At 40.7% G+C, this 25,880-nt stretch overlaps 1 protein-coding gene across 3 annotated transcripts in view; it reads left to right on the top strand.

Moving 5' to 3' along the window:
• Positions 1 to 25,880, top strand: part of Pir (pirin) — a 95,822-nt gene that overhangs the window by 48,471 nt on the left and 21,471 nt on the right. For all 3 annotated transcript variants that reach the window (XM_028887760.2, XM_028887759.2, XM_037199452.1), the window contains 2 exons: positions 11,285 to 11,369; positions 23,187 to 23,231. In XM_028887760.2, coding sequence (XP_028743593.1) covers positions 11,285 to 11,369; positions 23,187 to 23,231 — 130 coding nt within the window. The remainder of the gene's footprint in view (positions 1 to 11,284; positions 11,370 to 23,186; positions 23,232 to 25,880) is intronic.

Below are 25,880 nucleotides of genomic sequence, written 5' to 3'. Positions count from 1 at the left end.
CCTTTATTTCGTCATCTTCCAAATGGAAATACGATTACATAGTCCCCGAGTTATTTGACTGTAGCAGAAGAGTGTACTTACTGATGATTGCCTTTCTCTATGTCTTTCTGCTCCCACATTCCTTATCACAAGGCCTTACATTGTGATCGACGTTATTGACAAAAAGCTCTAGAACTTCTTGCCAACTGAAATGAAAATGGCTAGGAACCTTCATGCACTTATAAAGCAAAGCGCCAAAGGTCAAAACCAAAGCTCACAATGAAAGTAGCCTACAACTTAGAAATTTCCGAATTTTTAAACCCTTACCAAGAAGCTACTTGCATTTGATGGCTGCTAGAAAGGGAAAATCTATTTACTCCAGTTGATTGGCAGGCCCTGTGCCCAGGAGTAGTTGGCTAACACAACAGGGATGCTTTCATATTTGTGAGTGTGTGTGTGTGTGTGTGTGTGTGTGTGTGTGTGTGTGTGTGCGTGCTTTTTTGGTCTGTGCTATTGGGGTTTTTGTTTTGTTTGTTTTGATTTTGATTGTTTTCTTTTTGATATATAGAGAAGAACATGATGGAGTTGGGTGGATAGGGAGGTTGGAGAGGATCTAGGAGGAGTTAGGGAAGGGAAAAGAATATGATCAAAATATACTGTATGAAAAACTTTTTTAAAGAAAAAAGACTTGGCAAATAATGTTAAATTATCAGCCACCTCTCCACTTTTAAAAATGTCATATCAAATTTAATATTCAAGTACTGTATTATACATGAATGTCCTTACTCTTTGAACCTCTTCTTGATAATTAAAAAAATCACATGTAAATGCTTCTTATCATAAGCAATGTTACAATAACTAACCCAGTAATAAATCCTTTTTCTGAGGTGTAAATCTTTACTTGGGAGATTTTACTACAAACTCCATCATAAGCTCAAGGGATATGAGCATTTTACTACTCAGTACAGTCTGCCGCATTTCGTGTGCTCAATAGCTCTAAGTGGCTAAGTGGCAATTGTATTGGACAGTGTTCTGACTGTTCTGACTACTTTAGGTTGTCAACTCTTTTGATCTTGATTTAACTTACGTTCTTTGGGAAAAAGAGATGTAAGCAAGTCTGATGTGTACTTTGTCCTAATTGTCTTTCTGTTTCTGTGATAAAACATCATGACCAAAAGCAAGTTGGGGAAGGAAGGGTTATTTCAGCTTATGTGTCCCAGTCACAGTCCATCACCAAGGGAAGTCAAGGCATGAACTCAGGGTAAGAACCTGAAGGCAGGAACTGAAGAAAAGACCATAAAGGAACACCACTTACTGGTTTGCTCTGCAGACTCACATTCAGCTACCTTTCCTGTACCTCTCACTGCCCACAGTTGGCTGAGTCCTCCCACACCAATCATTAATCAAGAAAATTCTCCACAGACTTGCCTACAGCCCAATCTAATGGAGGCATCTTCTCAAGTAAGATCTGTCTTCCAAAATGACTCTAGTTTGTTTGAAGTTTACAAAAACAGAAACAATACAACACAAAACAAAAAAACAAGACCCCCCAAACCTAACCAGTACATACTTCCAGGGCAGTATGTGTAAGGAAGAAAGGAAATGAGACATACACACAACTATATGAAATGCCTATTTAAAAACTGTCTCAGGACTTTCCAAATGAGGGAGAACAAAAAAATTGATCTGTTGTCCACACCTTCCAACCATTTTTTTGGTCAGTGTTAGGCCTGTTGGGGAATGGGGATTCTTTGCTCTTCTGGTCTGTATTCCCTAGCCCCTTTAGGTAACTTCTGAAGAGACTGCAAACCGCATCTTGTGGTTTAGCTCTTCACCGAAGTCTTAGTGTGGAAGGATCCAGAACCTCAATAGGTTAGTCAGGTGAAGGAGTTGCTGTGGCCTCCACCACTGCAGGGACAATTGAGGTTATCATAACTTAGTGGTCAGTCGGGGGGCCTGAAGGGGTGGATGGCACCAGTGACAACACTGTAGGGCAGCAACCAATGACCCAGAGGAGGCACATGAGGTGTCCAGTCATTCTGTCCACATGACAGAGGATTCTGACAGATTAGCAGCGTGCCCAGGGTTGCATATGTAGTGGGTAACAGACTGGGAATTCGAACTAGGTGGTCTCAGGTAAGAGGCTGACCATGAGCTTACAATGGGTCCTTACCCATTCAGCACATCCCAGTACTAGTCAAAATTTGAGCTAAGTGCACATCTTAGCTGCTATGGAAGCTTTAAAGATAACCTAAGAGGAGAGGTGAATGTTGAGGGTTCAGAAAAAAAACTCTTGACCCATGTGGCTCTGTGCTAAGTAACCAAAAACTTCCGACTTCCCTAGAATTCATGAACAGCTCCCTACCCTGACCTAGAAATATAATAACCTCTTCCGCAAGGTTCCGTCTATTCAGCATATTTGGTCAGTGTTTTTCAGATTCTGTGTGATGTTGTGGAACAACAGAAAATTTCAGCTCTATATTTGATATTTCGTGGAAACCATTAAAATGCTTATTCCACTTTGAATGGGTTGGTGTGGTAAGGTTGGGGATCTGGTGATTGATCAAGAAGAGGCATCTTCATGACAGGCAGCAACACAGAGAATCTACTGGGGAAGTGCTTGGGCCAGGTTGCATTGAGAGGGAACTCCCAGCTGAAAATCATCCAGGGAGAGTGTGGCACGAGGCCATCACCCAGAAGGGAAATAGAACAAGAGACTTCCTGGGTAAGTGAGGAAAAACAGAAAGGGGACTTAGTTGGGTAAATGATGTCACTCCTCAGTTGGGTAGAGCATTTAGATCTGAAGTTCTACAGCAGTTTGGGGCTTTTAGAACTACAGGTAAGGGTTGTTGGGCTCCCTTTGGCCAGCAGATACTGGACATAGTTGTGCTGTGCATAAAGTAGGTAGGTTCCAGATGGCTGCCAGTGCTTATTCAGAACACCTTTCGAAGCTATTTGACATTTCAGAACTTGAGTTTGGCACAAGCAGATGTGGGTCTTAGCTTGCTGTGCGGAGGTAAACAACATGGGAGGTCCTTTTAACCTAATGTACAGGGGGCTGTTGCTGCCCTATTTTTGTGATAGCCAAATAGGAACATTTCCATTCATTCAGCTACCCCATTGTTGTAATAGAGTGTTAGAGAATGTGAATGAACTCCTTATGGCAGCAAATCTAAAATTCCTGATCTAGTTTGATGCTTCTCAAAGCCAGCCAAGTCCTATTCTAATCATCTTCTTCTGGCCTCTTCATTGAATCCAAATGCCAGGCAGAAATAAACCCATGAAATCAGTTCTCAAATTTCATTACTTTGTGGATGACAAAGCTGTAATCCAGCCAGGCACAAAGTGTTCCCCAAGATCACATAGCTCATTGCAAAAAAAAGGGCTTGACCCCAAATCAAGGTTCCTGAATTTTGCCTCATTTTATGTGAACATTACCCTCCCTGTCACATCATTCAACCCTTGTGTATGAATTTGTTGGCATGACTCGACTTTGAACTAAGTTTCATGGAACAAAGCTTAAAACTGACCATCCCTCTCTTTCATTACCAGAATGGTACCTTTCAGCAGATATCTGCACACACACCCACTCCTGTCTGTCTGTGTCTGAATGTCCTGCAAACAATCACAGAGGAGCAGCTTGTGCCATGATGCATTTCCTCTTTATCTTACAAGGAGGGATCTTATCTACACAAAGGTATTAGTTCCCAGAGCTCGATGAAATCTTATCTTTGCCAAATAGTTTCTCATGTTAGATCTTGATGCACTTTCTTGCAAGAACTCTTAAAATATTTTAGTAAATACCAAATGTAGCTAATACAGATTTAAAAAATATCATAATGTCACGTAAGGAATATTTTAGCATTGGATAATAGACTTGCTGACTCAATTTTGGAACTTATTGCCTCTGGACTGGAGACAAAGAATAGGAAGGCTCCTTGTTGGCAGCTATAGGGGCCATTTGTGGTTTCTTTATACTGTTACTTTTATTGGGCTATGGATTATTTTTCAGAAGATGGAGATTTTTCTCTTTGTCTGGTACATCTGTATCTTTGGGGGAAGGATGCTGACTCAAAGAGGGAAGACACCAAACTCCAGTTACACAATGAACCTGTTCCTGGTTAACTTTTAGGTCTGTGAGTTTCATCAGCATCTTCATTCTCATCCCCTCTAGTCCTCCTCTCCGTACTCCCTCTCTCATAAAGAAAAGGTGGGAAGAGGAGATAGAGTGTTACTGTTGATTAAAGGGCTGATTAGAAGATGATGCTATGGAGATCACACCAAAGGAAACTTTCGCTGGGTCCCACATTCTCAGACAGTTAAGAAGCTTGATGCTTAAACCTGTCTAGAATCCATTATTGTTGAGAGGTTAGATTGCTTTCTGGCCATCCCCAGCTCCCACCCTGCACAGAGGATTGGTTCATAGCTGAAGAGTTTGATGTAGCACGCAATGGATATGTCAATTAAGACTACAGGGTTTTAGTCCTTTCCACAGTGTTTTGGCAGTGAGGATGGAAACTAATCTTTGCTGCTTCGAATCTAGAATTGTTCAATCAAGAATTCAGAAATCAGACTGCTTTGGATTGGAGACAGAAGACATCACTTTGTCAAAGACCATCGCTCTGTTCTAAACAATGAGTTGGGAGTTTGTTTTAAATAAGGTGGAAAATCTACTTATCATTTCCTCAAGCCTTGGAAGTATGGATCTCCATGTGGGGGCAGGGAGCAAAAGTGGTTGAAAGAAAACTGGGGAGCTTGGATAGCCATGAGAGAGATGTACTAGATGATTCTATGAGCTCCCTATGTTCTAAATGATCTTCTGTTAGTGAGGCTCCTGAGGTAGGTGACTCACACCTGGGTCTCCCCACTGAGATGTCCCCAAGTTGCCAGCAGAAAAAGAGCCAGCCAAGATTGAGCCAAGTATACGTAGAAACAAGACAACCATGAAAATATTATAGATTATCATCTGAAGATGCAGCTCCATGCTAGAGAGCTTGCCTAGTGTGTACAAGGCTCTGAGTTTGAGCCTCAGCAGCAGTGAGAGAAGAGAGAGGTTAAAGAAGAGAATACTATAGGCCCTCCATCAGTATTTTTTGAAAGAAGGAATTAATAGGTGAATCAGAGAAAGCAATATGTTAATGAGTACACAGCTTATTAAAAGGGAAATATGGGGCTGGAGAGATGGCTCATCAGTTAAGAGCACTGGCTGCTCTTGCAGAAGGCCCAGGTTTGATTCCCATCACCCATATGGTGGTTCACAGTCATTTCTAATTATAGTTTCAGGGGATGCAGTCTCTGTTTTGGCATCTGTGGGCACAAGGCACATAATAAATGCACCTAAATAGGTGGGGGCAAAAAATACACATAAGATAAATAAATCCACAAAAAGTTTTTTAAGGGAAGTACAAGTGGCCTAACTCATACACGTGAAGCCCCTATTTAGTGCCTGATACTTGGCTGATGAAAAGAAAAATGCACACATACAGAGAGAGTATATGTTCATTTTATTTAGTTATTCTTATAGTAAGAATATTTAGTATTCTTTGTTAGATTGATAATATCGTCCGAACTAATTGCTAGATTGAAAGAGTATGGTAGTACCAATTTCTGTCTTTTAAATTAAATAAAAATAAGCTGCTCAGTGTTTTAATGAGATGGGCACTGTTTTTACAGGTGCTTACCAAGTGATTTGACAAAAGAAAATTTAGTTGAAAGTAAGCCAGTTACTGTAAGAAAGAATAAAATGGTGTTTACCCCAATAAAAAACCATTTATTTGTATTATAGAGACATTGCCTTTAAGCTTGTTTATTTTCTAAGTTACACACACACACACACACACACACACACACACACACACACACACTTCAAAAATTTCCAGGTAGGCTCTTTTGTTTTTATGTTTTTCCTCTTCAGCAATTAAATCTTCTCGTTTATGTTTATAAAGAGCAGAAAATAGGAATGTACAAATAGGAAATTTGTTGGAATATATAACCTTCCAACAGCAGATTAGATGGGAAAGGTATAGAGTTTCAAAACTGCTCTGGAGAGTAGCAAAATTTTTAAACATAGAGAAGACCCTGACTAGCAGTGTATATTTTCAGCAAAAGAAAAAAAAGGAAAAAAGATGTCTAACTAGATAATTATGTTGACAATTTGATTTAAGCTGTGGTGTCTAGACCTGGAGACCCATAATTTCTGCAAGGAAAACAGCCAGAAATGTGGTTAGAGGTTTATGTACAGTAACATTCATCATAAGCTGGTAACGGCAGGCACATGTGCATGTACACACATGCACATACAAAAACAACACCACCACATAAAACACAATAGCCAGCACTAGGAGGGGGTCCCAGGAGGGTGATGAGAGCCTAGGACAGCAACAACTCTGCTTGCTTCTCTTACATAGTATTGAAGAATGCTATTCCCTTATGCAGCTACTTAGAATAATTCACTTCCTTGAACTGTTATAGTCAGATTGATAAATTTGATGCATTTTTGAAAACTCACAAGGTAGTGAATTGTAAGCACATTTATTACCATGTGACATTAGATCTCTGACACTTGTTGTCAGTGAAGCGCAGCATGGTGGAGAAGGATCAACACTCAGGAATGAAGAGCCCTCAAATGTGGAAGGAACGATGGTCAAATGGAAGATACTTAACTTTGCCACACTCAAGAGAGAAATGCAGCACTCTCCCTGTCCTGGGAAAATGTTTTTAAGCACATGGCTTCCATATGGAAGTAATTTCCATCTCCTAATTAAGGTCAGACTTATAAATAAAAGTAGAGGAAGGAAGTCAGCCTGACAAGGGTCTGATACCAAAAGCCAGGGTAAGTGGGAAGTCTTTGAAGGATGGAAAATGAAGGTAGTTGACTTTTGGAAGGAAGTGGTTTAATAGGCCTTGTTTTGTCTGGGTTGTTCAGGAATCATTATAGGAGTGTTGCTTGAGACTCATTAGGGGTTTAGTTCTGACATGTTTATATATATAGAGAGGACCCCCCCCCCGAATTGGCAGTACCCCTGTTGTAGTTAGGAAAATTTACCCTTAACCTCTTACGATATATTGCTTATGTTCTAGAAGCTTCCCTGCATGCCTCTTGAACAATAGGGTTTAAGTGATACAAGGGTAAACATTTTCAACCGAGAATTATGAAATGAAAAGAAAGGAGGAAGAGGAGGAATGGCTTTGGATTCCTGGGCCTTACTGGGCACTGGGAATCGAAACCACAACAGAAAAGAGAGTGAAGGAAAGAAAGCGATTTCACTGACAGAACTGAAGTTCATTTGCTGGGTTCGTGCTGAAGTTTGTTCAGGGATCTTACTCAGTTTTTCACAGACCAGTTTATCTTACTTCTGCTAAAGTCACATAACAAATAGTTTAGTTTTAGTTAGAGAGAGAGCATATGATCTAGTTGAGTTCTCAATACTTTGAGGAACCATTCTTTAATGTTGTACATAAAAATACACAAAAAACAGAACATAAGGACACAATGTGCCTATTGGCATGTAACAAAAACAGTAAATTCAGACTTTCTCAAAGTGCATTTGAGATTGGCATTACTGTCTTGAAGTTGACACAATTTACATTTACTATTTTAACTGAGTTCCCAGAGAGGTGAGACATTAAAAACCAAGACTACTTGCTTTCCAAATGCACACACACACACACACACACACACACACACACACACACACACCCTGTATGTATGGATATATATGTGTACCTATACACACTCACGGGAATTAAAGGATAAAAATAGTCATTTAAGTTTGGGTGAGTGGGGAATTGGTTGTTCACCCTGAGTAATATTGATATCCTTCATCCAGTTTTCAATACAAAAGAATTTTAGAATGGAAATCACATTTTAGACTTGCCAAAAGCACCTTTAAAATGAATATGAAACTTTCCTCTAGTCCTTTTCTCACTGTAAAGTAACAGAGTGTGTGGGTGGATCTGTAAAGTCTCTCTGGCTCCTATTCAAATTTTTCTAATGAATCCATATACTGAATACAAAGCACTGTGTGTGTGTGTGTGTGTGTGTGTGTGTGTGTGTGTGTGTGTACATGTTTGCATGCATCTGTGTAGTTGCATCTTAGAGAGGTAAATTACTGTTTTCTTATAGAATGGATTATATCTCAATGCTAGAGGCAGGAAGAAAGAAAATGAGACAGCCTTTACTCAGGGCAAAGCTACTGAGTAAACTTGATGGTGAGAATAGAGCAAGTTAGCCAGTGGATTCACGCCAAGTGCCCTTCCTCATCCCAGCCACATTCTCTCTTCTCTGCAGCCCTAATTTCCAAAATCAGAAGGGAAATTGAACAGTTATAGCATGGAGAAGGATATTCATTTTCTAGTGGTGAACTTCAATCCTTGAATAGACTTAAACTCCAACCAAGCCTCCCCATAAAGTTCTCTGATGAGTGAATTCAACCGGAAGAAGACGAGCATTTTGCTGATGACTGGGGCAAAGCAATACTAAACAGTACTCCTGCCTTGCATTCTGGGAGCATGCTAGGGAAATTAAGCCAAGCATCTCTTTGTGATTAATCTCCTTGTTGTAAGTTAGATAGGGCTACCAAATCTGCTACTGAGGCAGAGGTTGGGAAAGATACTTAAGCCAAACGAGGAACTTTTGAAAGAGTTCAGTGCTGCCTGAGCAGAGGGGTCATCTGATACTATGTGAAGTTCACCCTTGATCTTTTAAGAGGTAACTTTAGAAGTCTTTTTTTTTTTTTTTTTGGCGGAAACCAGTCTCTTTCCAGATGGTGTATTACACACCTCATGATCCTAGGCAACCGGATCTGGTGTCTCTCATGTGCTGCTCTTGTTTCATGTATACTTCAACCTCATCAGATAGGTTGTAAATCTCTAGCTTCAAGTTGCACTTGATGTCACGGGGCATTCTGGTTTCATTTAGGTATGTACAGGGGGATTTGGTGTTCTGGTCTTTGAAGATGAATGAATGCAGTTTGACCTTCCAAACCATGTAATACCAGAACATCTTAAGAATCTAAGGCTTCCATAGGAGACATTCTTAGGAGAGAAAGAAAAAAATCTTTTGTTTGTCCTCATGATTCATAATTTTAATTTGATGCATAGACAAATTTTTTTGACCATACCAAATTCATTTGTCCTGAAGACAGGCAGGTGACTACATATAGGTAAAGATATTCATGAATATCTTACGTATAGTGTCACTTGGTATTTTCCATTGTGAAACATCTTTTAATCAAGGTCTAACAAACACCTGCTGTATTACAGACACTGTGGATTGGTTCTAGAGACTCAGTGTTGAAAAGGCAGAAATGTTCATATACAGTTTCCATAATTATCTCTCCAAAATCATGTCCTTATCAAAGGTACTGAAAATTTCTGGACTCTGGATTCTTCTTTATGTCTATTTACAAATGTATGTTTTTAATATGAGGTTTGTATAAACATGTGATTTATATACAGAAAAGTGTACAAGTCAAGACTATAGCTTGGAGAATTTTTATCAAGTAAACATATCCATGAAATAAGCAGTCAGACCAAACAACAGAGCATTACAATGGTGTTTTTCTTTTTTGAAGCTCCTTCTTAGCCTTCCAGTTCATCTTCTCAACTACTTTTCCTGACTTCTGGCATCATATGCTTATTTTGCCTTGCTCTGAACTTTATAGGTATGGAATCTACCTTCATTTGCTTATGCTTTTATGCTTATATGATGCCTCTGAGTCGTTGTATGTGGTGAGGTTTATTTATTATCCTTACTAGTCCACTGTTAAATTGTATTAGAATCCATTTGTCTAATCTATTGTTACATATTTGTGGAAAGTAGTCCTGATGTTGGTATTTTCTGGTTGGGGCTATTAAGATTCCTATATGCATCTTCTGGTTAACATTTCTACTGGGAATACACTCACGAGTGGGATTCTTAGGTCAAAAGTTACTCATGTATTTATTCACCTGGGCTACATGTCAACAAGTATTTTTTCTAAGTGTTTGCACTACATTTCAATCTCACAGCAGTGTATGAAGCCTGCCTGTCACTCCATGTTTTTGCCATGCTCAGCATTATACAGACTTTCATTTTCACGTGCATTTTAAAGCAGAAAAACAAAATCCAATAGTCACCGGGGTTTTGTGTGAGCAATGAGACATCATAAAGTTTACAGCAAGTATTAATCCCTTAGACTTTCATTTGTGTCCACAATTCAGGATGACATCATATTGAATTTCCAACTCTGCTGAGCTGTTAATGAAATCAGATCCACTGTTTATACTAGAAAACTGGAACATGCTTGTTTTACTCTGGGGTTGAGCTTTTGTTAAACCAGCAGTGGCCGACCAGCTTTCCCCTCCCCCCTCCCCCCTACAAGGATCTAATGAGGAAAAGTAATATGAGGGTCCCTTATCTGAATTTCAAAATGAAAATGGCGTTATCAAGTTCTGTGGAATAAACATGCAGTTGGCTATGAGATGATGTTCGATATCAACTGTAAGGCTAAAAATTATAGGCCAATGAAAAACTTAATGCTGGGCCCTTGGAGCTGTAGGGAGATAAATGCCATATTGAAATTAGCTTGCTGATCAGACTATAAAGGCAGGAAGAAGTGTAAATATAATGGCTCCAGGCCCAGGCCTGATGTAGGACAACTCCTAATTGGTCTTAATTAAAAACCCGGAGCCAGATACTGGGGTAAATGCTGAAAGATCAGAGAGACAAAGGAACAAGTCACGGCCACCTCTCACCTCACCAGCTCCTCAGCTGAGGAGTTTGTTGTAGAGAGGCTACAAGCACCTACTATGGAAAGGCTCAGCTGAAGGAGGGAATCTTCTCTGGGGGAGAGGGGAGGAGGAAATGGCCTAGCAGGTAAAGGTGTTTGCCTCACACACCTGGCAACTTGAGTTTGGATCCCCAGAATTGATAGAAAAGCCGGACACAGTAGTGCATGTCAGTTATCTGAGCATTCTTGTGGTAAGATGGGAGGTGGATATAAGAGAATCTCCTGGAAGCTCCAGGCCAGCTAGCCTGGGGTGTCCAGAGCATCAGCAAACAGAGAACCTTTCTTAAGCAAGGTGGAAGATGAGGACTGCTACCTGAGGTTGTCCCTCTGACATGTTTGCCACACACAAGTTGTGGCAAACACGTGCCCTTACACACAAACATGTACACACACAATACACACACACACACAGCACAGACACACACACAGACACACACACACACACACACACACGGAGCATATATATACAATAAATATTTTCTAAAAGAAACTTATTATTAGAAAGCTGTTGATGGTTTCCTTTTTCTTTTCAGTCTAAGGTTTATACACGCACACCAACCTTATATCTGGACTTCAAGTTGGACCAAGGAGCAAAGCATTCCCAGCCTATTCCTAAAGGTATGACGGGTTCTGGAATTTGGTAGCCATGTCAGAAAAGACAATGAAATCAAAGCCCAAGCTGCCGCTTTCTTGGGAATGCAAACTTCTGCATAATATTCTAGGAACTTTCTGTTTAAATTTGCAAAGACTGCATGTGCATGCTTCTATAGAATAGGTGAGAAATCCAAAAGCTTGACACTTTTCCTGTCTGCTGTCTGCCATACAATCAACTGGATATTTAAAACTACTTATTTATTTGTAGTTTCAATGGCATTGGCTGTCTATATTCAAACATACTAGGCACCAACTCACACAGCTTGTATTTTACTATGAAGTTACTTAAATCAAAGTTACTTCTTCTCTCTTTGCTGTCACCATTTTTCTAGGTCAAATTCCATTACAGCTCCAAGAACTGTCTAACTTCATTTTATTTGGATGCTTGATTGCATCAAATATTCCTTGAAATGTGTGGCCCATTGGCTCTGTCCCAGACATGTTTCGTTTATCATATTTGATGGTGTTATTACTCATGGTAAAGTGATTTGACATGGATGTCTGGGTTGTGTTTGGCTTCTGGCATAAGCAGTCTAATTTAGTGTTGACTTGGTTGTGTCGTTATCAGACTAATTGGGTAGAAATGGAAGCACACATTGCTACCATCCCACCTCTGATACCAAGAAAATGCCTGTGTCCCAAGGGAAACACAGTTAAGGGAGAGCCTGGATACATTCTTCCTGAACACTACCAGGGTCTATCTGAATTCTTTCCCATAAATAGCATTAGAATCAACTTTTACCATCTCTTTCTTTCCTTAGGGCTAGGCACGTTTCCATTGGGTTGTGCAAATCTCGCAGAAAACAGATGTTTCATGCAGTGGTGATTTGGAAGACAGTTGATATCAGGAATTGAGCCTGACGATGCATCATTTGCAAAGAATCCAATCCGTCGAGTTTTTGACAGTACTAGATTTCTTTTGCATTGACCACACATTTTCCCCATTAGCTCTTGGCTAAAATAAGAATGAGTAGGGTCCATTTTTTGCATGGTGACTTTTAGCATCTCTTGCAAGGCAATCTGATTTTTCTTCCTGTAAACTGATGTGCCGACAACATTGTTATCATTCATCATGAAGGACACAAATTTGCATTTCTTGGAAAATTTCAGTCTTTTCCAAGAAACTTATACCTTCTGATCTTCAGGACCCCTTTGTCTACTGACTATTTTCTCTACCTTTCTACATAGCATCTCTGTTTCTATGTACTTTAAAGCATGGTTTGGAGTGTGCTTATGGAAAACTGTTATGGTGTGGAAATTTTTTCATTCATTGAACCTTTTCTTTCTTTTATAATTTTTCTTTATGGTGTAAATACATTGATAACAAAACTATCTTCAGACAATGTATAGTGTACCACTCTGGTAGGCAGAATAATATCCTCCCTCCCTTGGGATGTTCATGTACTAACTCCCAGGCCCTGAAATTGTGTTACATGGCAAAGGGACTTTACAGCTGTGTATGGTAGAGTTCACTTATAATTCCTAGCACCTCTAGGCAGGTTAAAGATCATAGAAAATTTGAAGCCAGTCTGGGCTCCATGAGACCCTGTCTCAAAATGACAGTAAAAAAGTGCCATGTGTGTTAATGTAGACCTATAATCATGGTAGTCAGGAGGTCGACATAGTCACAGGAGAATCAGGAGTCCAAGGCCATCTCACCTACATAGTGAATGCAAGGCCAGCCTGAGCTACTTGAGACTCTGTCTAAAAGAAAGGAAGAGAACTTTGCAGGTATGAGTAAATTAAGGCTCTTGAGGTGGAGTGTTTTATGGTTTCAACCTGTGTGATGAAGGCTTGGTCCTCAGCCTATGTTGCTACTGGAGGGGAAATGGGCAACTCTAGAAGGTTGTGCTTGGAGGAGGTTAGGTCTTTGGAGATGTACCCCTGAAAAGGACACCATGGCCCTGGATTCTCCTCCTCTCTCTTTCCTTTTTTTTTTTTTTTTTTTTTTTTTTTTTTTTTTTTTTTTTGGCTGCTATGAATCGAGATGCTTTGTATGTCACCCGTGTTTGCCATGTAGCACTACCTCATTCAAGTCCATGGCCAGCTGGTCGTGGATGGAGTGAGACCTCTACACCAGGAGCCAACATCCACTTTCGTCTTTTTAAGCTGATTTGCCTTAGGTACTGCTCCAGGGATGGAGCCCAACTAATGACGAGAGGTTAGTCTGGGCAACCCAGGTGGGCATGCTGTCATCATCAGCGTCTATGAAGATAAAAGAAGATATCAGGCAAGTTAGAGCAAGAGGAACTCTGATGTAGAAGCAGAGTAATGTCAGGATGATTCTTGCAGTGGGAAACTAAGAGATCATCTGAAACAATGTCAGTATAAATTGGCTTCTGTGTTTGCCTTGGAATGAAGGAAAAAGGGAGAGAGCCACTTCTTTTCCATTCAATTCTAAAAGTGATTTTCAATATTGGGTACTAATAAGACACAATAAGGTGTCTTTAGGGAATTATTTTTAATGTAGCTAGTATGTTAGTATGAATTTTACTGTTGTAAAATTCTGCTACTGAAACTTTTCTTTCAGCATTTCCTAGTACGTTATTTTATTTTATTTCTTAATGGAACACTCCATTATTTTTCAAAAGGATAACTAAGGTTTGTGGCACAGAAATATTTGGCCACAGCATTTTGCTTGTTTTTAGTGTATGATGATGATGATAACATACACAATAAGTTGTTGAGGTAAGAGTATCAGATAATTCCTACCCCTAATCTCCAGTAACTCAGTTCATTTTTCATATTTTGGACTTTGTAATATTGAAAAATCTTACTAGAAATACTAAACATTAATACCAGACTATATAGTTTATCTTTAGGTGAATCTTATTGTACAAGTTGCCAATGTGGCTATGTAGCAAACCAACCCGGAACTCAGCACTTTAAGACAATTTGTATTGTCTCATACCATGGTTGTGTCCTCTGGCCCAGGCACTATTACAATGCTATAGTAAAGATGTCTGCCAACATTTTTGTCATCCTTAGCTGCACTGGGAAGGAGACACTTCCAAACTCATGCTCATGTGATTGTTGGCAGGATTCACTGACTGTTCTGTTCTCTGTTCCTTGCCACGTGGGTTTCTTCATGGGATGGCTCTCATGGCTTCTGGCTCCATCAAAGCTGCATGTGAGGGAGAAAAAGAATGAACAATCCCAGAAGCAATGCTTGTCATTTTTGCTGTGCTAGCCAGAAGTAAGCCACCAAGTGCTGGCCACACTCAAAGAGATGGCTTTGGGTTGCTGTTATTAATATGACAACACCAGAAGGCAGGAACCATGAGAGTTCACCACTGTGCTGGTTTGTTTTAACTGTCAATGTGCCACAACCTGAAATCACCTGGGAAGAGAGTCTCAATGATATGTTATCTAGATCGGGCTGGTCTGTGGGCATGTCTGTGAGGAATTGTCTTGATTGTTAACTGAAGTGAAAAGACCCATCCTGCATGTGAGCTTCACCTTTTGTGGGCTGGGCCGTGAACTTTGTAAGAAGAAAGCTAGCTCAGAGCAAGCAAGCAAACAGGCAGGAAGGCAGGCAGGCAGGCAGCATAAGTGTGTTCATTTGTCTTTGGTCTTGCCTGGCTGGGTGTGATGAGATTAGGGTTTTAAGCTCCAGCCTTTGTAACTTCCTTGAAATGATGACCTGTAACCTGGAATTGTAAGCCAAATAAACCCTTTCTTCCCCAAATTGCTTTTGGTCAGGGTATTTTATCACAGCAGCAGAAGGAAATTAGAATTGGAGCAATCATAATACAGCTTCTGCTTCCGTGCTAAGTGTAACCCAGTTTTCTTATGGCCAGTGGCCAAACAATGAGTAGTGTTTCTAACTCCCTCTAATTTGTAACTTGTTTTCATAATGAGTCCGGAACCCAGAACCTCATGGATGATAGACAATTGCTTTACCACTGAGCCATATCCCCATCTCATTGTGATGTTTTTAATTATCTGAAAAAGCCTAGAGAAACGCATGATGCGGGGGAGGTGTCTCAGAATTCTTGACCTGTTTTCTAACAGTGTGTCTGTTGTTAAGGAGGGGCCCCAAACATGAATAGTATGTGTAGGTTGGAAGGAGTTGTTAAAGAGAAAGTGTGATTTTTGTTCACTACATCAAATATTCAACTTGTCTTGTGGCATGTCTGTAAGGGATCGTTTTGCTTGTTAATTGAAGTGAATTAAGTATTCTAATGCACTATTACTAAGTAGAGAGCTTGGCAAAGTGCTTAGTAGTGCATTAGAATATTTGATCTCAGCTTCCCTCGTAATTATGATATACATTTAACAGTTTTGGACATAAATCAATTAGTCTTCCAAGCATTGATGGACATGAATCAGAGGCAGTTTTAAACTTATCCAGCAAGAAATTTTAAATTATAATTACTTTGGGTGAGCTGTGTGTCCTTTTCCTATTGATTTGTAGCAACGCTGTGTGTTCTGAGTTCTAGTCATCATCATTTACATTATAAATATCTTCTCCTTTCTACCTCTCATTTTCTGTACTATTTCTATACTGTAATAAAAAATTTTCTTGAGTTTACAAATCTGTTCCTTAATGGTTAGTACATTCTTTGGTTTCTTTAATCATCATTTCCAAACCTAAGGTCATGAAAATGTTCTCCAGGTTACCAGGTGTTTTGTTGTTTGTCTTTTGTGTTGGTGTGTTTACTTTTCTGGAATTAGTTTTTTTTTTTTTTTTGTAATTTTTTTTCTTTGCAGTGGTGGGGTTGAAACCCAGAGACATAAGCCTGCTCTACCACTGAGCCACATCCCCAGCTCTTCTTTTTAAAATTATTTTCAATTGGCCAGTAAATTAGTATTACTTCTTCCTGTGCAACATGTCTTAAAGTATAGATACATTGTAGAATGACTAAATCTAGATACCTAACATATTACTACCTCACACAGTTATTTTAATGATTGAAACAGAACATTTTTTAGGCAGAATCTTATGATGTAGCCTTAGCTGTCCTGGGACTCACTATGTAGACCAGGCTGGCCTCAAACTCAGAGAGATTCACCTGCCTCTGCCTCCCAAGTGCTGGGATTAAAGGCGTGCACTACCATACATAGCTTAGAATTTTTTGTTTTATTTCACATGTATGATTGTTTTGACTGCATGTATGTATGTATGTTTGTATGTATGTATGTTTAGCACATGTGTACCTAGTACCTGTGGAAATCAGTAAAAAGCATTGGATCCCCTGGAATTAGAGCCACTCTGTGGCTGCTGGAAACTGAACTCAGGTTCTCCACAATAGCAACATTACTCGTAACCACTGAGCTACCTCATAGCCCTAAACAGAACATTTTTCTGAGAATTTACACTGTTAGTAATTTTAGTACCATATTGTAAAAATAAGCATTTTGAACTTGTACTATTGAACTGAAATTTTATACACTCGGATAAATTGTTTTTAGTGCACCGATGTAGAACTACATTTTTAAAATGTGGTGGTGCATTCCTCTAATCCCAGCACTCAAGAGGCAGAAGCAGGAGGATTCTTAGAGGAGTGTGAAGTCTGTCTAGGCTAGACAGTGAAGTTGAAGCCAGCCTGAGCTACTTAGTGAGACTCTATCTAAAAAAAGAAAGGAAGGGGAGGAGGAAGAAGGAAGGGAGGAAGGAAAGAAGGAAGGGAAGGAGAAAGGGAGGGGAGTAAGAACCTAGGAGGCTCACCCAAGGACAAGGATTGTCATGAACATCTTCAGTAGTTGCAGCTCAATTCTGTTGTAATACAAATACTCATAACTTACTGTTTGTTATAACTATTCTAGAGCTCCCCCTGTATTAACATCTACAATCCTCCTAATCCCATGTGTTGTAGAATATTATTTTAAGATGTGTTACATTTGTTTATGCTGTGGAACATTTGTTTTAATGATGCAAAGATGTGTTGCATTGTTTTCTGTTGTGTTTGTTTAACTGTGTGAAGCTGTGCTACTGTGCTTGCCTAAAATACCTGATGGTCTAATAAAGAGCTGAATGGCCAATAGTGAGGCAGGAGAAAGGATAGGTGGGGCTGTCAAGCAGAGAGAATACATAGAAGGAGAAATCTAGGAGGAAAAGAAGAAGAAAGAGCAAGAGAACAAGGACAGGAGGATTCCAGGGGCCAGCCAGCTATGGAGTAAGAGTGAAAGTAAGATTACAGAAGTAAGAAAAGGAAAAAGCCCAGAGGCAAAAGGTAGATGGGATAATTTAAGTTAAGAAAAGCTGACAAAAAAAACAAGCCTAGCTAAGGCCGGGTGTTTATGATTAAGAATAAGCCTCTGTGTGTGGTTTATTTGGGAGCTGGGTGGTATGCCCCCCCAAAAGAGCAAAGAACAAAAAGCAAAGAGTAAAAAACAAGCAACACCCATGGGCCAGTATGATTATCCCAATTTTTCAGATAAGGAAGTTGAGGTACAGAGAGATTGTATAACCTTTCAAGATCCATTAGGCAGTAATTGTTGAGGTGAGATTTTACAACCAGTTCAATGTTACTGTGATTTTTCACCTACTATCTTGTTCCATACTCAAGCAATTAGTGGACCTTTAGTGACTTCTCTTCCTCTTGCTATTTATATTTAATTATAAGATGGACATTAATGATCTATCCCTTTATTTACTTTTTATGGTGAGCTCTCAGTTGTTGTGAGATCAGAAAATGCATTTTTTTTTTTTTTTTTTTTTGGTTTTTGAGACATGGTTTCTCCATGTATCCCTGGCTGTCCTGGAACTCACTATGTAGACTAGACTGGCCTTGAACTCACAGAGATCCTCCTGCCTCTGCCTCCTGAGTGCTGGGATTAAAGGTGTGCACCACCACTACCTGGCCAGAAAATTCATCTTATTATCAGCTATTTTAAATTGCAATATTCAGGAGAATACACAATCCTAGGTGCCACAGGGTTCTTGTTGCTACTGTAGGTTTTTTTTTTTTTTGTTTTCTTTTGTTGACAATTTTATACCTGTATACCATGTTTGGGAGACAGTCCTAATATGCAGAATTCTTGACTATGTTTTGGGTAACAGTGACCCTGCCACTCTTGGCTTAGTGTATTTTGTAATCCAAGAGCAGAGTACTTGGGCTGGTGTTTTGGGGCACTTGGGTCCATCTTAGGCCTAGGTCACCGCCCCGTTAGAAGTGCTGACTTCCATAGATGTTGAGGAAAAGAGAAAGGGAAGGGATGAGAAGGACAATGAGCTAAAGCTTGTTTAAAATATCTAAGTGCTAGTTGTTCAGTGTATGTGTGTGTGTGTGTGTGTGTGTGTGTGTGTGTGTGTGTGTGTGTGTGTGTAAGGAATGGCCTATATTACAGCAGAAGAATGATCAGGCATGTGGGATAATGTGCTGGCTTTGGGAGACTATATAGTAATTCTCTGTAGTATCTTTGGGATTTTCCACGAGTCCAAAATGATTTCAAATCAAAACTTGAAAAACAGTTTGTTTTGAAGAAGAGGGGCAGGCAGGAGAGGACCTGGCAGTTCTGCCTCCTATCACAGAGGCCAAATGTCAGGTCCGCAGTGATGGAGTGGCCTGAGGAAGGTGAATGTAGAGGCTTCTGATGCAGGCTCTTAGGATGGTGGCTGCTTTGGGGTCTGGCACACAGTGTAAGCCTAAATTGGGGGATGGTTCTTTTCTTCTTAGCCTCATTGTCCTCTCTCCTTTTCTCTACTTATCTGACTTGGTTAGGAATTTGGTGTGTCAGCAGGCCGTGTTTTTCTACTTCTTCCGCCACATACAGGCATAAGAGTAGCTGTAAATTCACTGGAATTATGAACTCGTAATGAAGACAGGAGAAAAATGGTCTGGCTTAAGCCAAGGAATGTAGGCTGAGGAAATCTCTCACTAGGGATATTTTTAAGAATCGGGAACCTCCCTGGAAATAGAGCAAATGCCACAGAAAATGATTTACATATTTGAAAGCCACGTTGTACATTTGTTTTGTGTTTGGCTGACAGACTAGTATGTGTGGCTGACTTAACTGTCCTAGGGGACTGGAAGAAAAACATGATCTTCATCTCAACACATTTTATTCGTTATTTCTCAAGGGAAAGGAAGATCTTCCCAGCTGCAAAGAGACAGTAGGGTGGCCACCATGTTTGTGGACACAAGGAAAATGTAGGCTATGTGACCTCTGGCAGAATGACAAAAACTTGAGGGTGGCATCAATTCCTCGTGCAGGACATAAAAGTGAGAGGAGAGCTGAAGGAAAGAAGAACCTGAATCACACAGGGGAGAGCCCTTGGCTAATGCAATCCTGATTTTAGCAAGCAGTAATTTGAACAAAATGTGTTTCTTCTTAAGCGCACAGAATACATTCATTTCTGTTATTTGACATTTATTTCCCTGAGAAACAGTGCTCCCTAGAAAGGAAACAAAGCTTGCTAGCATGTGCAGGTGGCTATCTTGCTACAAAGAAGATAGGAGGTGGATTGCTCCATCGCCCCCGTTCACTAGCTCTGCTGCTCTGGGCTGTCCACCCAGTTACGTGAACTGTGTTATACTGAGCTGTGCTACACTGTGTGTCCCAATAGACTACTTTAACAAGGAGCAAAGACAGGTGAATGCATGTAGAACACTCATTTGGTGCTCTTCGAGGCTCACATTGTCCTTCTGGGTTTTGTCAAGAAAGGATTTTCAAAGGAAAGAAAACAGACCTCAGTGATTACTGTGGGCTAGGTGTCTGTTTGGAGAGTGAATCGGCAAGTGAAGGAGAAATGAGATGCGGATAATTTAAAAGATCCAAAATAAGAACCTCAGCTGAGCAACTGAGAATGATGAGGTTTTGGCAGGTGTAGAAATACTTACCTTTTAGCTGACTTGAAACTGTGAAGAGAGGATTGATTATATGAACGGAAACACATTCATGACAATGGAACGCTCTGCACTCTCTCCTAAGGATGTGTTTTGACATGGAAAGATACTTAAAAGACAACATTGAGTTTCTTCTACTTTTGAAGCAATTAATATATAGTACATAAAAGGAAAAAGTCCCCAAAGTACAAAAACCAAATTGCTCACCATTTATGATGGGGTAGTTCTGAGAATTACAGAAAAATTTACAGTTTAGATGGCCCGTGCTTTGGTATTCTTAAAAGAACATGTTAATTTTCTCTCAAGATAAAAGAAGTAAAGCCATCTGCACTTAGAAAAAGAAATGTTAACCATTTTCAAATCCAAACTTTTTTGTGCTGAAAGGAAAGAGATTTAGTTGTAGAGACGCTTGGCTCAATCTGGGAGGAGGGGACTGGACCTGCCTGGACTGAGTCTACCAGGTCGATCTCAGTCCTCGGGGGAGGCTTTGCCCTGGAGGAGGTGGGAATGGGGAGTGGGCTGGGGGGAAGGGGAGGGGAGCAGGAAGGGGGAGAACAGGGGAATCTGTGGCTGTTATGTAGAACTGAATGGTATTGTAAAATAAAAGGAAAAAAAAGAGTAGAATTCTAAATTAGGCTAAATAGGAATAGGAAAGCTGGTCATCCATTAGCGAGAAACAAGGGTCCTTGCAGAGCCAGGCTGTGCACACAAGAGTGGGGCTATAGATTATCGGCATGTGTTTTCAACATCTATGAGGGACCTTCCACCCTCACGGTGTCCCACTTGAATACCAGCGGCTGGACCCTCTTGATGTTTGTATCTGCGCCCACAACATGGACCAGTGGCAGATGTTCAGTTACTGGAGGGAGACTAAACGAAGGAGGAGACACGACAGCATTAATCTCAGATGGCTTAGATTCATTCTCATACAACCCCAGGGAAAGCCAGAAGTAGTGGTATGTGTTTGAAATGCTAGCACTGGGGAGACAGGCACACAGATCCCAGCGACTTGCTGGCAAGCCACCCACGTCTTATCTGGAAGCCCCGGGTCCGAGAGAGAGACCCAATCTCAACACGGTGGATGGCTTCTGAGAAGGACACCTAAGTTGACTTCTGGCTTCCACGTGTATGTGCACACAGAAATTTATAACAACCTAAAACTGTGGCATAGGAGAAGGAAAAGGTCTCTCCTGGCCCAACTAAGTATGTTTATTTGGCCATCATTCAAATTCTCTTAATGACTCAGTTTATATTGAAGTTTGCCAGGTCATTTCCCTTCTGTGCCACTATTGTGTTTCAGTCCATTTACCATCATAACCACACCCTTAGGGGCTGTTTGCCCTCCCTGTTCCCCTGTTTCACTTTGTATCACCATATTGCCAACTCCCAAACGAACTCCAGTCTGATGCCCACCATCCACCCATGAATGCCATTTCTTAATCGTTCCATGGAATGAATATGGAGTGATACTCTCATCTATTCTGACTTTGCCATTTCTGGCTCCATTTCTCTCAGTGGGAACACAGCATCTCTTCTGAGCCGTGGGTACAATGCATAAATATCTATGGAAACTAGTTGCTCCTGCTGAGCGTGTGGAGGATGGGCTCTTACTGATTCTCTGCTGTCAGCTCCACAGGTCACAGTATCCTTTTCTTTGAAAACTTGTATGGACAGTTCCAGGGAGCTCACAGGCCATCTGAAACCTGTTAATCACTAAAGATTTTAGATTCCTCCTATGTAGGGAGTGAGTGAAGTCCTGAGTACATACGTGTTGTTGACATGAGCACAGGCATGTCAAGGACTCCAGTGCCTCAGCATGGGAGTGGCAGAGCCTTTCTTGGGCGAGGCTCAGAGGGATGGCAAAGCTTTTCTCTGTTTCAAGTGCAAATGTTAAGAGTTTCTGCAGAAAATGTTTGGCATAGCTTCCATCTCCCCTTGGGTTGTTTCCAACCTGAAGACTGCTTCCCTGCTCTTCCTGCCAATCCTGCCTCCTTGTTCAGCTATATGTCATAACCCCTGGCTCCTTGTTCAGCTGTATGTAATAACAATGCTTCCCTGTTCAACTACACACACACACACACACACACACACACACACACACACACGCTCACACACACACAACTGTATATATAGTATGCAGCTTCTCTGAGAGCCAAGCCCACCTGATCCCAGATTGCCGCGTCTCTCCCCACTCAGTGTGTGTGTGTGTGTGTGTGTGTGTGTGTGTGTGTGTGTGTGTGTGTGTCTTCATTCTGTTGATATCCCAGTTAGGTCAATCTCTAGAGCCCTCCAGGATGTGGCACCTGTTACTCATGTGTGCACTCTTTTAGGATAGAAAAATAAATGTAATGGTCCTTGGTATGATTATTCACACCGGCCTACTTGGAAGCACAGCAAATTGGACATGAAGCAAGACTGGAGTGCTATAGCTTATAGCATGGGGACAGAGCTGGAAGAAACAATCTGTAGGCTGGCAGATGGCCCAGAGCTTCAGAGTGCTTACTGCTCTATTGGAGGACTATAGTTCAGGTTCCAGCATCCAGTTCACAGATGCCTTCACTCCAGCTCCAGGAGGTCTGATGTCCTCCTCTGACCTTTGTGGGTACCCACCTCATACTCACAAATGAAAATAAAATAATTTGTTAATACAACTTTTGGCAAATAGTGAACTGTAGAGTGCCTACTTTGGGTGTCCCTTAAATAGCAAGGACTCTAAGTCCTTTAGGTAGAGAAGTATGTTTGTCTGTGCATGCCTGTGTACATGTGTGTGAGAGAGGAGAAATATGCAAATATATAATAGGTTAAAAATAGCTCACAGAACTAAAATCTTAAAATATATATCTAAAAGAAAATAAAATATTTCATCCTCAACTTTTTATTATTACATGTTTATATCATATATATAGTATAATCAAAATGTATATGCAATAAATATGTATAAATTGATATTATGCATACTAATATCGTAATGTCTCTGGTCCTTTTCCAGGATGGACAAGCTTCATTTACACCATCTCTGGAGATGTATATATTGGTGAGTAAAGGGTATGCCACTTGGGATTCAATTGCAGCTTAATTCAAACTACCGAGAGGATAAACTGTGGAGACTGTTGTATGTAATTGAATACTGTGCCTCCTTCCTTCCCACACCCATCTGGAGCAGCATGCCTTACAGCTTGCAGAATGTTCAGTGACAGAGGTCAACATGAACAAAAGGCCCAGGTGAAAGGTACAGGCATGGTTATGTGTGTTAAATCTGAGGGGTTAGCAGTTTCCATGCCCAGAAAGAGATTGAGCTCCAGTGAGAGCAGAAGTCTGACTACCCCTCTGGAGGTAGAAGAAAACAGGTTAGATATTCCAGATATTCCCAATTTCTTTTCCTTCCAAGGGTTGTGTGTTGTTGCTTGTTGAGAAATGCATATTTAAGAACAAACCAACTCTCATTTTATACATGAGCAGTGAGATATCCAAAAGAAGTTATTTATGCCAAGTTTTCACATCTGTACACCCAAGACAAGAGCCGAGCTATGGTGGTGCGAAAGAGAACTGGGTCCCCAGTTGGTGGTGCTGTTTGTGGATGTCTAGGGGGTGTGGCCTTGTGGAGGAAGTGTGTCACCGGCAGTAGGCTTTGAGAGTTTAAAGATTCCTGCCATCGCTGGTTCTTACTTTGTGATTCCTGCTCACTGTTGAAGTTACAAGCTCTCAGCTTCCAGGCTCAGCCACCTTGCTTTGCCTGCTGCCGTATTCTCCTACCAGGACAGAGTCTTTTTCTTTTTTATGAAACATAAATATTGATTTGTAATAAAGGAGTTTGGGTACAGTGTTGAAAATCTACAGCTTCTTGTTAAATGCACATTTGCACTTCACATTTTTAAACAAACATTTATAATCATGATTTTATACAGATATAGATATGTGAATACAACATCGAGTTCAGTGGTCCTTCAGCATTTTCCACTTAAATGTTTTTGTCTTATCCCTAAGGAACCATAATCCGAATAAACACTTCCTTCTATTAGTTTTGATTGTCATTTATTTTTCAAATCACAGCAATAGAAAGGTCACTGATACACAATTGTTTCTCAATCCCAGTCTCCATGTCCTAAGTAGACTGTTCAGTTGCAATGTAGAGTTCAAGCCAGCTTGTGTTTTCAAGCCTACCCAACATGGTAGCAGAAGAGGCAGAACCCAGATGATAGGAGAAGGACATGTAGAGCAGGTTGCCTCCACTTGTGTCCACCCCCAACAATTCCCATCTTCCTGGAAGCAGGAAAGAGCTCTATGTGGGCATGGCAGCAAATGGCTGGGTGATAGCATGTGCTGTGAATGCCCCACCAAATCCCACAAGGCCTTGCTTCCTCAGAACCTGCTGACTGACTTCCAACTGCCATTACCTATGCCATCTTTTCTGAAACTTGGAAAGACTGCTTTGTCCTGGTCAGGAAGGACAAAAGCTCTGGAGAATTAACATTCTGGAAGTTTGCTGACCTCTCAGGTAGGCTATCTCAGAGCCCATGCCTGAGTTTCCCATTGCAGTTCTGTTTCAACTCTTTTCACAGTGGAAGTGTATGATCAGATACCTGTCCTTCCTTGCTGTAGTGGTTTGAATGAGAATGGTCCCCATGGGCTCCTATGTTTGTATACTTGGTCCCCAATTGGTGGAACTGTTCAGGAAGGATTTAGGAGTCATGGCTTTTGTTGGAGGAGTGGGGTGGAGGGGGTGAGCGTTGAGGTTCAAAAGACTCATGTCATTCCCAGTGTACCTTCTCTACCTTCTGCTTGTGGATCATGATGTGAGCTCTCAGCTGTTGTTACCGTCACGCCTTTGCTCCACCATCATGGACTCTGACCCTCTGAAACCATAAGCCCCATCAAACAACTTCTTTTATAAGTTGCCGTAGTCATAGCAATCAAAAGGCATCTACTGCACTTCCTTTTCCTGAATAACTCTACTCATATCTGGACTGCTGTTCCCTGGTGCATCATCTCCTGAATCAGCTCCTTACACAAGAACATTCATTGGAACTGTGCTTCAGGAAGAAGCTACAGTTAGAGAATCAGTCACTGGTTTCCCCTCCTCATCTCCATCCACAGTGATGAGTGACATGGATGTGGATGTGGCATCCCAAGATGGAGGCCAAGATTCCCCATGTCCGAGACCTGCTCTCTACCACACTCCTGTGGGTGATGCCAGCAAAGAACTTCCTCCTTGGGCAATGCATTCTCCATTTGTAGTGAACATCTTCATTGGACAATATATTCTCAAGGGAGAGACAGATGGCTTGCTAATGACATCTGCACAGGCTGTTGTGCCATAGCCAGGGTAATTTATTGAAACCATTCTTTGTACTCTCCAAAAATCTGGTTTTCAATCACTTGACACTTCTGGAAATCACAGTAATTAGAATTTATTCCTAATGTGGCGTAATTGGGCTTGGTTCCTGTTTCATGAATAGCATTTTAATTATAAGCCCCAAACAAAATTTACTTCTTTTATCATTCAAGAGAGTAAAGATTCAAGTTGTAAAAAAAAAACAAGCAAACAAACAAAACACCTCCAGCAGATGTACAGTAAGCTCCTGCGTGTGCACAAAGAAGTGTACTAACCATCTGAGAGGAATGAGGCACATGAACATTTTGATAGTCTGAGAATCATATAGCACTTTATAAAAACAGAAAAAAA

The sequence above is a fragment of the Peromyscus leucopus genome, chromosome X (assembly GCF_004664715.2).
Source record: "Peromyscus leucopus breed LL Stock chromosome X, UCI_PerLeu_2.1, whole genome shotgun sequence".
NCBI lineage: Eukaryota > Metazoa > Chordata > Mammalia > Rodentia > Cricetidae > Peromyscus > Peromyscus leucopus.
The sequence above is the reverse complement of the archived record's forward strand: the minus strand, read 5'-3'. Positions and strand labels throughout refer to the sequence as shown.